The sequence below is a fragment of the Crassostrea angulata genome, chromosome 7, assembly GCF_025612915.1.
Source record: "Crassostrea angulata isolate pt1a10 chromosome 7, ASM2561291v2, whole genome shotgun sequence".
Classification (NCBI taxonomy): Eukaryota; Metazoa; Mollusca; class Bivalvia; order Ostreida; family Ostreidae; genus Magallana; species Magallana angulata.
Window position 1 is genome coordinate 50,272,496 of NC_069117.1, and position 16,222 is coordinate 50,288,717.

The 16,222-nt window shown below is 37.9% G+C and overlaps 1 protein-coding gene across 1 annotated transcript; it reads right to left on the reverse strand.

The window, feature by feature from the left end:
• Positions 1-8,955: 8,955 nt before the first annotated feature.
• On the reverse strand, positions 8,956-9,989 carry LOC128157383 (uncharacterized). Its single transcript, XM_052819901.1, has one exon. The coding sequence runs from the start codon at positions 9,974-9,976 to the stop codon at positions 8,990-8,992; it is 987 nt and encodes a 328-aa protein (XP_052675861.1). The 5' UTR covers positions 9,977-9,989; the 3' UTR covers positions 8,956-8,989.
• Positions 9,990-16,222: the final 6,233 nt, after the last annotated feature.

Here is a 16,222-nt window from a genome sequence, read left to right on the forward strand (position 1 = left end):
GTCTTCATTTTATTCTTTTATTTCAGTTTGCGTATTTAAAATGTGCTAATCTTCAATTCATGGTATTTTAAGCGTTTGCTTACATAAACCTTAACAAGAAAGTTACCGTGCAACAGAATTTTACAGTATACAACGCTTTTCAGTTATCATGGCAGTAAGACGTGCTGTTTACATGTATATGATGCCATAATTTTCAGCCCAGCAATTGCAGTCCAGATCGCAATATTCACTGAAAAGAGTTTAAAGAGCGGGACAACACTGCAAACAAAAATTCGTGTTTACTTACTCGATAGTCTGATATTTGGCATAGTGAATGAAATACTTCTTATCGTAAATAGGATAACTTTAAAATATGGTTACAGGATTGTTTTGGGTTCTTCTAGATACTGATGGTTGAGTTACAGTTGTCGTCAAATCAAAATTTCTTTACTTTTCTTTGTCTTTGTAATTGTTTGGAAAAAATCCAGAGGAACAAATAGACCGATTGCAACGGGAATAGATGTTTGCGCAAAGAAAGAAATAAAGTACACAAAGAATCATGTTAAAACAAATTTCTGTTTCTTGTAATCATACCATAATACTTGTACTCATATTAGAAGACACAAATCCACACACCATATATGTATATTATAGCGCCGCTAATCATCTCCTAGTGTTAAATATTTCTTGTATCGATAAAACATGCATGATTGATTAATGATCGGGTATACTTTACTTTAAATGTTACACACATACTTATAAAATCTACTGTATCTTGACGGCATTTCAAAAACGTACTGCTATACATAATTTTCATAAAACATAAGTCTTAACAATATACATTGTTTTAAAAATTCTCTTCAGTCTAGTGATTTATGTGAAAATAACATTAATGCGGTAAAAGTTAAAACACAGTTTTGAAAATGTTTTAATAAGTAATTAGAAAACAAGTCTATAAAAAGTATTCTCTACAATGTTTAAAATAATCTAACAATATTTTAAACATGATTTGTTTTTGTTTTCATAAACAATCATAACATGATTTAAAAATAAAATACACTGTTTTAAAAGCAGGTGTAATTGAGGGTCAGCTCAAACTTAGTGATGACAAGTCCAGTATTTCTTTCTTTAGCGGTTTTATTAAGCGTGATCGTATAGTTACAATTACATCAGCTAATAGCAGCACAAATCAGGAGTCTGCACAATCTCATTTCATATGGGTATATATAAGGTTTTACTTATGATGGACAGTTTTGACTAGTTCGGCCCATATACGACGATCATGAGTGAACGTTTAGTGTTCGAAATTAAGATTAATAGTTTATTTCTAAATAAAGTAACAAAACCGTCAAAACTGCCAATCAAAGAGTCTGGATGCAGGATGTGAGTCTCCGAGTCCTGGGTCTCGGAGTCCCCCACCTAGTATGAGGCATCACTTACTCACAATACGTTCATTCATACACGGCATAAAAGGTTACAAAGGTTAATATATAGAATACACAATACATGACTCAATATAGAGTACTAGAGCCATCGTTGCAGACACAGAATCGCCAAATATGTCACATGTTGTTAAACTCTCAATTTGGATATTATTATGCCCGTATTATGCACCTGGTTTCATAACATCATTTAGGAATACTACGCATTGCTACAAGAGTCACAGAGTTCATTCTGTCAATTATCATTAACACCATTCAGTGCGCAGCATCTAGGTACACATAAATATCACAGTGACCATTATGTAATACTAGCAATTCAAGGTCATAGCATGGCTATCTGTTTACATACGTCCCCCAAACAAAAGAAATATCCCGAAGGGAGATTTCTCATGCCTGGCGCCCGGAATAGGAAAGCGTCCTTGATCTACCCTTGATCAGACGAACTTCCTAGTGACATACCAGTCAGAACATCTATGTTAAGAGATAGTAACAAGTGACATGTTTTCACCTCCGGCTTGGAACATCATTCATCTACAAAAACAAATCTATAACCAGGATGTATACATAAAATCATATATAGTTGTTTGATTATATCGCATTACGACCATGAAAACAATAATGAATAAAGTATGACAATAATGATCAAGATGAAAATAATCGTAATTCATCATCAAAGTAATACTAAGTATGGTTAAGCTTGATGTCACATGTATATACAAAGTGCATGCTTGTAAGTTCACCAAATATCTCTTCCTTCTTAGGGGTGAGGTTTGCGTCATAGGTTCGGAGTCCATCGGTTTCTTCCTGAAGTTCTCCAGAGTGAATCACCAAATACAAGATTTATATTAGCACAAGATAACGCACATTTCTACTTTAACACATTTCACATTTTTTGATTTTCGCTAAATTTCACAATCCTTTCAAAAGGAATACACAACTTCTTCGCGGCTGTAGCTTAATTATTCATCCATCATCGGCACCCGTGGATAGAGGGTCGGCGCGGATGGCGAGGCGACTTCTCGCGGAGCGTCTCCTGCGTTCCTCTGTTGCGTAGACATCGCGGCCTTCTCTTCCAGGTATTTACGTGCCAGCTCTGGGTCCGGTCGATAGTATTTGGTCCATGGATAGTCTTCATTTTCCTCCTCTCCAAGAAATTGTTGTGCTAGTTTAGTCGAAATTGTCCCCGTGTTACTGGTCAATTTGCGAGTTGCGATTCTTCCGCTTCGTCGGGGTTTCTCTTGGATCCTAGTGACTTTCGGGATTGGTTCAAGTTCAATAATGTCGCTAGAGGTCCTTTTCTCTGGATTCTCACAACAAAATACAGTGTCTTTGGAAGAACCTTTCTTATCTCCGTCACAACCCCTTTTTCGACAACCTGTCCAGCAACCACTACAGCATATACCACCCCACTTTTTAATAGTTTTACGTTTCTTAATACAAAGTCCTATCGTTATTGTTACTGCCAAAGTTAAACACACATAAAACCAGGGGCTTCCCACCCAAGACAAGGATTTCATGGGTTGCAAATTAATTACTGGCAATTCCGCCATTAGTGCATTCATAGGGACAATTTTAATATCTTTAGTCATAAGACATTAAACCATGAAAACCTGAACAACCTTGTCCCAAACTCAAGATGTTGATCGCAAAATTTGATTGTTTTTACGAATTATCTTAAATCACTTACAAAAATTAGTCTTACAGTTTCTTTACTTAGTCGCTGTTTCATGTATTTCGAGTATATGTTAAGTCTCTTTAACTCCACATATACATACAAATAACCGAGGTGTTATGTCCGCGTTTGCTAGTCGGCGTATCTCAATACATGTTTTTATGTCACAGGGGGTCATCCTGTCATATCTTTTTTAAAAACGTGCAATATATACAAAGCTAAGCACATTCACGATTATTTACATCTACAGCATACGATAATATAACTTATTTATCCTACTAAATTGAGTAATTGCTTCATAATAGCCAAACAATCCTCAGTATGCCTTTGTTTGCTATTTTCCTTACGGGGCTTAGGGATTAGTTTACGCGGTTTAGGAATTGGTTTGAAGCCTAGACCTACTTTAGGGGCTATTTCATCTATTTCCATATTTTCATCTAAGGGTACATTTGGGTTATCTAAGGGTATTTCATAGTCTTGACCACTATTTTCATCACATTGTTTTGACTCATGGGTCTCATCCGATTCTGAATCTACGATCTGATCATTTTCGTGTTTATACTGCTGATCATCCATGATATTCTTAGCTCTTATACGTCTTTGAAGTTCCGCTAGGGGAATATCCTCTTCGTCTGAAGATCCTTCTCTTTCCCATTGTTTGGACTGTATAGCTCTTTCCAATGGTTCTGGTTGCATGTCTTCATTTTCTGACGACGATTCATCTTCCGGTGGCACCACATAGTTAGTTTTTCTTAGAGTTCTTCCACCATCTTCAGTTGTTTGTGAAAGGGGCCAGTGCGAAATATCTGCCAGTCTTAATTGTCGTGCATGGCATTTGGTGGTTAATCCAGTCAATTGGTCTCTCACCACGAAACTAACTGGTCCTTTCTGCTCAATGATTCGATAATATGGTAACCACTTTTTATCTAACTTATTTTGTCTTCTGTTGTTCTTAAGGTAAACAGGGTCACCTACCTGAAAATTTTCATCTTTGCTTTTCTTATCGGCCTGAGCTTTCTGTTTCTTCTTGGCTTCCTTCATATTACGATGTACTAGCAGGAAAGCTTTATGTTGTTCTTGAAGGGGTGATCTTGTGTTGATCTTCTCCCGCATATCTCCTTCGAGGTTTCATTAACGTATCAAGAGGTAATACGACATCTCTGTTGTACATAAGGTAATATGGGGAAAACTTTGACGAATCGTTAGGATGGAAACGAATGGCCGCCAACGTCTGATTAAGATGAATATCCCATGTTTGAGCATTGTCTGTTACTTTCTTTGCCATCACGTCATGAAGAGTTCTATGAAATCGTTCTACTTTACCATTACCTTGAGGGCTGTAATAAGATGTTTTGATATGATTGATATTCAATTCTTTCAAGGTTTCTTCCACTTTCTTGTTCACATTTTCTGTTCCGTTGTCTGTGAGGATTTGAAGAGGACAGCCATATCTTATTAGATGTACGATGTTGTCAGCTGACTTATCAGGAACGGGAAAAGCTTCTGGCCAACCAGAGTAAATGTCAATAAAAGAAACTATGTACTTGTTTCCCGACAAGGATGTTGGATATGGCCCTGATAGATCAAGCCCTACTTTAGCCATTGGAAAAGGTGGTATATCTGTCTCTTGAAGTGGAGGTTGATTTTTCTTATTGCTCCTCGTTTGGCATACTACACATCCTTCTATATAAGAGTATAACCTTTTGTACAAGTTTGGTATGTAGTACTTTTGTCTGATTACGTCATTTGTTTTGTCTACTCCCATATGTCCAAGTCCGTCATGATACTGTTGCACTACTAAAAGTTCTAACTCACGTGGTACATACAGGCGAAGTTTTGGGCCTTCTGAGTCTCCATCTGAAAGAGTACATTATACCATCAATTTCCAGAAACTTCTTTTCTTCGGTTGCTGTTGCTGTTCCTTTACTTAACCGATTCTTCAGTTTCTTGATCTGCTCGTCGTGTTGTTGACTTTCTTTGATGTTGATATCTTCTGGTAGATCAATAAAGGGTTTGACCAATTCGTCGTGTTGCTTAACTTCACATCTGGCCAATCTCTTAGGCGAAAAGGCATTGGAGTTAAGTACGTTCACTTCAAAGAAATTGTCCTTAACATCTGGTTCATCATGCTCTGATTGTTCTTCCTCTTCGCACTCCAGGTTGACTGTCGGTAATCTGGATAAGAGATCTGCACAGCAGTTAAATCTTCCTTCTATGTACTCTACCTTACAGTTATATCCTGCAAAACTTAATGCCCATAGTTGAATTTTCTTATTTTGCATTGGAGATTCTAAGATATACTTGAGCGGCTTATGGTCTGTTCTTATAGTAAACTGAGCACCGTGTAAATAATGGTCTAACTTCTGAAGGGCGTAATGGATTGCAAATGTCTCCTTTTCTATGGTTGACCACTTTTCTTGAGTTTTACTCAGCTTGTGGGATAAGTAATATATTGGCTTATCTTCTCCTTCATCTGTCTTTTGAGTAAGGCGCGCTCCAATACAATTGTCGCTGGCATCGGTGTACAGGATGTAAGGCTTATTAGTATCTGGATATGCTAGTAAAGGCACTACCGTTAAACTTTCTTTAATAAAGTCAAACGCTTTTTGGCAACATGGTGTCCATTTGAACCTTGCATATTTTCTGGTTAAGTCAATCAATGGTTCTGCAATCTTAGAGAAGTTCGGTATAAATCTCCTGTAATAACTACACATACCTATAAAGCCACGAACTTCTCGGACTGTAGTGGGCGCTGGTAACTTTCTTATAGCTTCGACTTTCTTTGGGTCAGGTGTAACGCCATGTTCATCAATGATGAAACCAAGATATTCAGTCTGTTCCTTGAAGAAACTACATTTCTTTAGCTTCATTTTAAGTCCATGCTTCCGGTGTCTCTGAGAATATAAGAATGTCATCCAGGTATGCGATAACAAACTCTTCTTGTCCTTGAAGAACTATGTTCATCAGCTCCTGAAAAACTGCTGGTGCATTACTCAACCCAAATGGCATACGGTTGAATTGAAATAGTCCTTTGTGACATGCAAAGGCCGTTTTTTCTTTACTTGAATCTTCTAATTTCACTTGCCAATATCCACTCTTTAAGTCTAGTGCAGTGAAATATTTTGCTTTACCTAGTAAACATAGGATGTCATCAATCAACGGTAGCGGGAATGATACTGGTTTCACTATCTTATTCAAGCTTCTAAAGTCAACGCACATCCGGTCTGATCCGTCCTTTTTCTTCACCACTACTAAGGGAAATGACCAAGGCGATTGTGATCTCTCAATAATCTTTGCGTCCATCATTTCTAGTATGGCATTGTCAATTATCCGTCTTTTATTTAAGGGTACACGGTAGGGTCTGTTCTTTATTGGGTGGTGATCTCCAGTTTCTATCTTCATTTTAACAGTATCAGTCACTCCAAGATCACTGTCTTTCTTTGCAAATAAATCATTGTTTTTGCTCACAAGTCTTTTGATTGAGTGTTCAAATCTCTTAGGTACATCAATTTCTTCTTTTGTGTCTTGAGTAGTCTGTATTTCTGAGATTTCCTTCTGTTTTAATGCGGTAATTCGTCCTACTATGTAGCCTCTTGGAATTTTATAATTTTTGTTAGTTTGGTTAACGAAGATCATTGGAACTTTCTTATCTTTCCGAACTATACAAACGGCGTCTTTTAAATATAGTCCTGGGTCTTCCATAATGCAGTTATTGTCTATGCTGTTCACTTCAACCAAGTCATTTTTTTCCAGAGGAAAATTGTTATTTATTTTTCCATAGAATACAGTCACCGTGTTTGGTCTCATAATAAGTTTCTTAGGAGTTCTTACAATAGTTGAGATGTGTAAATCTTCTTTAAGTTCCGCGTATACTTTGCCATCAATACGCATGAGTCCAAGATCAAAGTATAAACGAACATTGTTTTTCTTGAGCCAATCACGACCGAGAATCATGTTTCGGTTGAGTCCCTTTGTCACATAAAGTTTGTGGTCTAAAGTTAATCCTGAAATCTGAAAGGAAATATTTACATACCCTATCGCAATTAAAGAATTGCCATTTGCTGCTTGTAGAGAGGGGATGTCATTATTAAACAACTTGGGGCGAGGAAATAGATTTTAATACATTTTCTTACCTATTAGAGATACGGCTGCACCTGTATCTACCAAAGCTCTAAATTTATTTTTTCCTACTTGTAATAAACAGCTACTGGGGTTGTTAGTAAAATTAATTTCATATGTAGGTCTTTGTTTAAAGTTCTTTCTTCGGGCTTCAACGAAGGAAGGACGTCTTAGTTTTCCTGTTTTTGTTTGTCAAAATAAGAGCGCGATCTGAAATTTTGAGACGATCCCCTATTTACTTGGTCGCTAGATTTATATGTTCGGCCTTGACGATTTGATGGTCTGCCCCGATTTTGCTGCGCTCTTTGATACATATGCGAGCCCCAACAATCTGCACGCACATGACCTACTTTACCACAATTCCAACATTCCACAGGCGAACGGGGTTTCTGCTCTATACTATGGACGGGTTTGTTTTGACTGGGTCGTTTATTTATTTGAGGACGGGACCTGACTTGGGTTTTATTTTGAGTACAAAATCGAGCCCTATGACCCGCCTGTTTGCATTTAAAACACCTACTATTACGCGCATGGTCAATTTCCATTGGTTCTACATGCCTTGTGTAACGTTTTTGGGTATCGTAGCTTTAATAGTTACTTAAACAATTACGTTACATAAATTGTGTGGGTCTCTTATTTCTGAAATTTACCCAATAAATAAAAGGATTTATAGTTTTCTATAAATTTATTTATAATTGCATTAAACAGTCAAAATACAAGATAGGTGTAAATAAACAACAAAATCACTCGATGGGTAATGGGTAATAGATACGATGGGTAATGGGTAATTTACCCGATGAAACAGTATGGGGAATCTGTGGGGGACCCAAATATACTGGGTACGAAATTTAGCATCAGACTTACCCAACCTAAATGTAAGGCACAAAACGTCTTGAGTACATATTTACCATTCTGCTGGGCGCTAAAGGCTCCATTTGAACGGGAGTGAGTTATGTAAATGTTGTACTGCACTGCACTGCTGTCGTCTGCTCAGGGGCTCGTATATATACACTTTGGTCGGTAGGTGCGAATCACCTCACGCGCAAAACATACGGTACCGTACGGATTGGCGCCATGTTTGAGGAGAATCACACCGAGATTATCTTTGCAACCAAAGTAGTGTTTACGAGTAAATATGGGACTATGCTTATAGTTAATTGCTTGGATAAGTAAAAGAATTATGCCTTGAACATTTGTAGGTAAGTCTTGTTGCTGTAAATACTCCGTTTATATCACGGATGAGTTTCTCTCATTGAGGAAATTCGGGTTCATGATATACATAAGTAACAAATATTCAATACGAGCTAATATAAATACAATGCATTATCTTGATATAAATAACCTAACAACTAGGATGTATTAACGAAGAAATTAAGCTTTACATGTTACTTAGGAACAGATAGAAGGGAAAATCATGAAGCTGTATATTGACTGAAAAATCCGTAACACAGCCCCCCTTCTTCTGAACATTCGTCCCGAATGTTGTACAGGTAAGAACTCTTATGTTGAAAGTTGGCTTTCCTTATATGGGAATAAATCTCCATTTATAAAGACAACATACTCACTGAGTTCAATTACAACAATTTATGGGATAACAATATGACATCATAAATACAATACATTAATAGTAACATTTTAAACAATAACAATAATGTGAATAAACATATAACTTAAATAATAATGATAACAATTTAAGAAGATGAATAATATGACATATATATCAATAAAATGTTTCATCACAGGTACACATCAGATGCATCACAAATCCAGCACAACATCACTGATGTGAAAACAACTTGAGCATGGACTCAATTAATCTACAGAGAACGTCAATCTCATAAAACGCACATTCTTGAGAAAGTTCCTTCAGAGCAGTAACAGAAGTTGGAATAGAGATGGATGATACACAGCAGCTGTTCCTCAGGAAGTCTAATATGAAAGGGAAATGTTTTGGATTCCGGTCGATGAAGAAAGGTGTTGATGGCAGTTTTGATGATAAATTTGCAAGCAACGAGGAAGGATCTTCCCGCAGTGTGGCTCTGGTGGTGGTGAACATGGTCCCTCCAATGTTCAGGGTTACCACCTCATCCTGCTTTGCAATGATATCTTTGACCTTTAGGGACAGCTTATTGGTAGGTATGTACGGAGTGGAAGAAGGGAGGTCCGGAACAGCATACTCCTGTTCGGGTTCTGGATCAATAACACCGTCTGTATGAATGGACAACTGATCAGGATTGGAGCGTTTGGAGACAAGAGTTGTCTTGGAATAAATGGAATTCTTGTCCGATTCTGATAAAGCCAAGTCTTTATTAAGGTCAGGCAGGGGGATCTCCAAGGCTTTTGAAGAAGCTGGCTTCACAGATAAAGCTGCAGAAGTGGAAGTGTCGGGACTAACGGTACTGGAGGCAGAAACTGGATTGCAGAACTTCGACCTGTTCCTCTGGAAGGTCTGGAATTCAATCGCCTCGTCGCCAGTGAACGTACCAGTTGACTTTTTGATTAGTTGGAATGAAGACACTGGACAACCATGCTTTTGATCCGTTCTAGAAAATGTGTTGCCACAGGAGGTGCACTTATGACCGAAGCCAGAGTGGACAGTCGTTATGTGCCTCTCACAATGGTTTGGGAGTGAGAACTCTTTGTCACAAATGGTGCAATCGTATTTCTGGATCTGAAATTCGACAAAATAAATTTTATTAGCAAGACGTAAAAGGGAAATATAATGGAAAAAGATAAAAATAATAGACGGGGATCCAATCATCATTTAGGGAAAGCAAGGTAGGTTATCTCCCTTATATGATTTAAGTAAGTTATGGTGGACAATTTTTGGCTTATGTTTTAGAGTTTTTCTGATTTTGTATATAACATCATTCACTCTTTTAACAATAAGGTAGGGACCAGTCCATGGTCTACATAACTTTTTTCCATGTTTCTCATATTTTGGAGAGTAAAACCAAACTGCATCACCCAATTGATACAAGTGTTGATGAATTTTTTTGCTATATTCTCTGATCATGTGTTTGGTAGATGATTGAAGTTGATTACGGGCGTGGTTATGAATAATTTGTAATTTGCTTGCTAATTCATTTGCAAATTCAGATCCATACTTTTGCTTTTGTGTTTCAGGGTCTGGGACACCAAGCACCAGATCAATGGGTAGATGGATTGGTCTACCAAAAACCATTTCATTTGGGCTAACCTTTGTAGATTCGTGGACGGACGATCTATATGCCATCATTAAAAGGGGTATGTATTCATCCCAATCTTGTTGGGTTTCGTTGACAAAGGCTGAAAGCATGTTCTCTATCGTGCGGTTAGCACGTTCGATCATGCCGTCTGACTGTGGCCTATAAGGGGTAGTGCGGGTTTTTACAATGCCAAGTATATTGCAGATGTCTTGGAATAACTCAGACTCAAAGGATCTACCTTGGTCAGAATGTAATTCCATAGGTACACCAAATATAGAAATAACTCTTTCAATAAGTATTTTGGCAATAGTGTGGGCCTTTTGATTTTTGATAGGGAAAGCATCTACCCATTTTGTAAAATAGTCACCCACTACAAGAAGATATGAATTCTTCTTTTTAGTAAGGGGGAGTGGACCCATAATATCTATGGCCAACCTTTCCATAGGTTCTCCCACAATATATTTTTGTAAAGGTGCTTTGGGTAATTTATGGGGGGATTTTCTTGATTGGCATAGATCGCATTTACTACAGAAGGTTTTAGTGTCTTGAGACATGTGATACCAGAAGTATCTGTCTTTAATTTTTGATAGGGTTTTCTGAACACCTAAATGACCGCCAGTGACACTGTTGTGCAATTGTTGAAATATGAGATGTTTTAGGGATTGGGGAAGGACAATTTGGTATTTTGGCTGGACACCTTCCCAAATATGATACAAGATCCCATTTAAAAATTTGAGGGAATCATATCTGACCCAGTAGTATTTATGGGCTTCACTAAGATGGGATATTTCTTCCCATTTAGGTCTGTCCTTGGATTTTACCCATTCTATGATGGTTTTAATGATTGGGTCTTGGTTTTGGGATTCTTTGATGTCAAGTATTGGGGCATGGGGATCAGTATTGGGCAAATTATTTTGGGCGGTACTTTGAGCTCTCGTAGTTATAGCAGAGCAAGAGGGCTCATATTTCTCTTCTGCTTTATTACAGTGTTTGCAGTCAAGGGGACAGGGTCTCCTAGAGAGGGCATCAGCATTGCTGTGAGATCTGCCGGCTCTATGCTCCACTTTGAATTCGTATTGTGACAATAATTCAAACCAACGAGCAATTTGGCCTTCTGGGTTTTTGAACTTTAGGAGCCAGGTAAGTGAACCGTGGTCTGTCCTAACTTTGAAGGGTCTACCATATATGGTGAAAATTTTTAATGGATTTTACAATAGCCAATAATTCTCTGCGTGTTACACAATACCGTCTTTCTGTAGCACTGAAAGTTTTACTGTAATAGCAGATGACTTTTTCACTTCCATTTTGTTCTTGGGAAAGTACTGCGCCTAAGCCGTTATTTGAAGCGTCAGTATCGAGGATGAATAATCCTTCATTGTTTGGGTAGGAGAGGATTGGGGCACTGGTAAGGGCTCGTTTGAGTTTATCAAAAGCTTCTTGGCAGTTTTCATCCCAACGAAACTCTTGTTTAGATTCTGTGAGTTTATGAAGGGATTTTGCAATATCAGCAAATTTGTAAATAAATTTGCGATAATAAGAACATAAACCGAGAAAACTTCTGATATTTTTAACGGAGGATGGGGTTGGCCAATTTATAACTGATTCAATTTTGGATGGGTCTGTTGCGACTCCATTTTCATCAACAATATGTCCTAAGAATGAAACTTGTTTCTGAAGTAGGTAACACTTTTTGGGGTTCATTTTTAGGTTTGCCCCTTTAAGTCTATGGAAAACTTGTTTCAGATTTATGATGTGTTCATCAAATGTCTGGGAAAGAATGATTATATCATCTAAATAGACCATACATATTTTCCAGGACAAGTTAGAGAGGACTTTCTCCATAAGCCTTTCGAAAGTAGCACCTGCATTGCAAAGACCAAAGGGCATGTTTAAGAATTGCCAATGACCACCCCCAGGTATGGAAAACGCTGTTTTGGGTTTGTCATCTGGGGCCATCTTAACTTGCCAATAACCGCTTTTTAGGTCTATGGTTGAAAACCATTTTGCTCCTGCTAGGGCGTCTAGGGTAGAATCAATTCTGGGAATTGGGTAACTATCTTTAATTGTCACATCATTTAACTTTCTATAATCAATACAGAATCTTATGGACCCATCCTTTTTCTTAACTAGGACAATCGGGGAACTCCAGGGGCTATTGGAGGTTTCTATTACTCCCTTATCTAACATATCCTCTATTTCTTTTTCGACTTCACCCATTTTAGCTAAGGGTAATCTTCTTGGGTGTTGTTTAATGGGAGGGGCATTCCCAGTATTAATTTTGTGTTCAACAAGATTGGTAAGACCCATGTCAGTTGATGTAGTGGAAAAGCTATTTTGATATTCAATAATAAGATTTTGCAATTTTTGCTTTTGTTCAAGGGTCACTTCGTTGGGGAGTTTCTCAACAATACACTGCAAGTGGTCGGGGAATTGGGGTTTAAACTCTGGGTTCAGAGTATTAAGAGTGTGGGAATCATCAGAGACTTCCCTTTCTAACACTTTGTCAACACAGTTGACTGTGGCAATTTGGGTATTTTTGTAAAGCTTGACACTTTCATCTTTCAAATTCATGTACCGAACTGCGACCTCACTGTCCACAGTTATAAGGTTTGGGGAATCAATAATTCATACTTCTCAACAAAACTCTGGATGGGTTCTATTACTCCAACCTCATCCTTAAATAAGGGATTGTCCACCTTTGCAGGGGCAATAAATTCACAATGGGGAGGAATTTCAATATCCTCAGCAAGACTAATCTTGCTACACGACACAACTTCTACACAAGATTTACTAAAGCAGGGAATGTCTAGACCCTGTACCTTTAGTTTCATCTTCTTCACAAAAAGGTCACATGAATTCTGAGTCATAAAATCTAATCCCAATATACATGGGGTTTGTATATCAGCCACAAGTACTGTATGGGTAACTTGAAAATTTTCAAGGGATATTTGAATGGGGCATTCTCCAGAAACTGGGATTATATCACCACTTGCAGATGTAAGTTTTATTGAAACTTGGGTAAGTTGGGGCTTTTCCAGTTTTAAATTTTTATAGCATTGGGTACTGACTATGGTCACGCTAGCGCCCGTGTCAACTAGCATAGGTATTCTTTTACTCCCAATTTTTCCAATAACATATATTCCATCATTTCCCCCTTTAATATCTCCCACTGAAATTTCTTTGGGGGTAGGTGTAGGACAAAGAATCTCTTTTTCAGATTTTACTTTGTTTTTATTTTTGAGTTTAGGTTTTAGTGGGAGTGGTTGAGCCATATTTAATGGCTGTTGTTGGGGCCTGCCCCTTGAAACTGCCGACTTCCGACCCCTGAATTCGACATTGGGTAGTTTCCCTGTCTTCGAGGTTCGAAAGGTCTGGGGTTGTTGGGGTAATTGCTCCCATTGCTATGATTTCTTTGGTTTGGTGAACCCTGGGGTTTAGGTCCATAATTTGGGGGTTTTTGATTTGGGTAGTTGGGCCTATATGGGTTTTGGTAAGAACCCTGGTTTGAGTAAGATGCATGGGAATTTTGTACAAAATTTTGAGCTGACTTTTGGCCATTTCTTGTGAGAGCTCTGATTTCTTGGGTAAGGGACTGTAAATCTTTCCGCAAGTTTTGATTATCTTGTTTTAAAGAAGAAATAGGGTCTATTTCATTGCTAGTAATTTCATGAGCAGTTTTAACTCTTTGGGCATCGGCCAATCTGTAAGTTTCCAAACGGATGGCCAATATCTCTGCTTCATTTATATCCCTGGGTTTAGCTTCCCTTAACCTTAATCGCATTTCTGGGTCAGGTAAGGCATCAATGAATTGATCCAGTGCCAGAATGCTTATACTAGTTTGGTCAGCTGTTGGGTATGCTTTGCGAGTTAATTTTTTAATGGATTGGGCCAGTTCGGGTAAGGTCTCATTGGAACCTCTTGTTTTGGTTTTTAGCTGGGCACGGTACATTTCAGATCTCTCGACGGAGCCATAACGTCTATTTAATATTTTAACCAAGGAATTGAAATCCCGCCGTTGGTCTCCATTAAGTTCACTTAGTAGAGCCCGGGCACCACCCGTTAGACTGCTGGCAAGGTACAGAGATTTAGTTCTATAGTCCCACCCATGTAAGTCACACAAAATTTCAAACTGGGTAAGGTATTCATCAAAATCCTGGGACCCGTCAAACGTTTGAGGTTTTAGGGTGACATGATTGGGCTTTTGAGCAAAATGATTGGGAACTCGATTTTCATTTCTGTCCATCTCATATAATGGGAAATGGGTATCTTGTGGGTTGCAAGCATAATTGTGCTCTAACTCATGCAATGGGTCTGTATGAACTTGATTCTGCCCAGGTGCTTAGGATGAGTAAATGGGTCTAGAATTTGGAAAGTGATGATTGTCTCCCCTATCATAAATAGGACTTTTGACTTCTTTTTCCAAATTATTAACATGCTCTCTCAATTTTTGGTACTCATTTGTCATGCCCAATAATTTTTCATTTACATTTTGCATAAGAGACATAATAACATCAAATTGATTTTGATTAACAGGTTGGGCAATGTCTGATGCCTGGGATGAGGAATAAGGATCGAGAGCGGGTGTAGCCACCCTGTCAGCCTCCAAATGGTGGGGCGTAGATGGACGGGACTTAAAAGTGACTTCAAAACTTTCTTCAGACTCCATATTGTAAATGGGTACAAATAAAAATATTTGGTCAATAAAAATATACCAAAAAAAAATGTTGTTTACTTATTAATTAGTTTATGGGTAAACAGAGATAAGACAATGGAAATCCCACTTCTGACACCAGTTTATGTAACGTAATTGTTTAAGTAACTATTAAAGCTACGAGACCCAAAAAAACGTTACACTTGTTTCTACTGAGGTAAGATTATCTGCTCTATCCTTTAATAAGGGAAGAGTAGTATCAAAATTTGAAAGAGTTCGTCTGTTGTCATTACTCTGTACAATTTCTGTCATATTTGGCCCTCTTATCGCTAGCCTCTGTCTCAGATTTTGTTCTCGCATTGCTATTTGAATTGCGGATTCTAAATCTTTAGGGTTTTCTCGCAAAATTTTCATTCTGAGGTAGTCGAATGTCAACCCGTCACAAAAGATATCTACTAACTGTTGTTGTATCAAAGGATCTTTTAGTCTGTCATTACTGTAGGCGTCTTCCGCGATTTGCAATAGTCTCTCGGCGAACAACTGAACACTTTCATTTGAATTTTGTCGAGTCTTACGCATTACTGCTAACGCGTGTTGGGGATCTGTTATTTCTGCAAATCTATTTTTAAGGGATTTCTTAAGATCGTTCATAGATGGGATTTCTTCAGACGCATCTGTTTCATCTAAATACCTTTTAATATAATCCCCAACTGAACCCTTACTCGTTATGTATGCAAGCATTGGGATTTCATGACCTTGTTTCCCAGACATAACACTGTACTTTTCAAGTTCTTTTATCCACTGTTTAAATTTTTGAGCATCTCCCTCAAAAGGAGTTATCACAGAAGATATGGGCACTGAGAGTGCGGCTGTTATCGCTTTAACTTGACCAATAAAAAAATCTTTATCATCATCCTGATTTGGGACTCGGTGTCGAGGTTCACGAGTTTCATACGGCCTAGCATCATGATATTTTTCAAAAGTATTTTGTTTAATCTGCCCTTTTTCTGGGGACTTTTGACCTGTTTCTTCTAATTGCTCCATTTGATTTCTAAGTTCTTTTTTATAAAACCCATCACCTGTCGCCATATTGGTTGCTTAAACAAAGTTGTTTACTTCGAGATAGCTATAAGAGACATACATATGTATAGAAATGGTTCTTACCTTATTC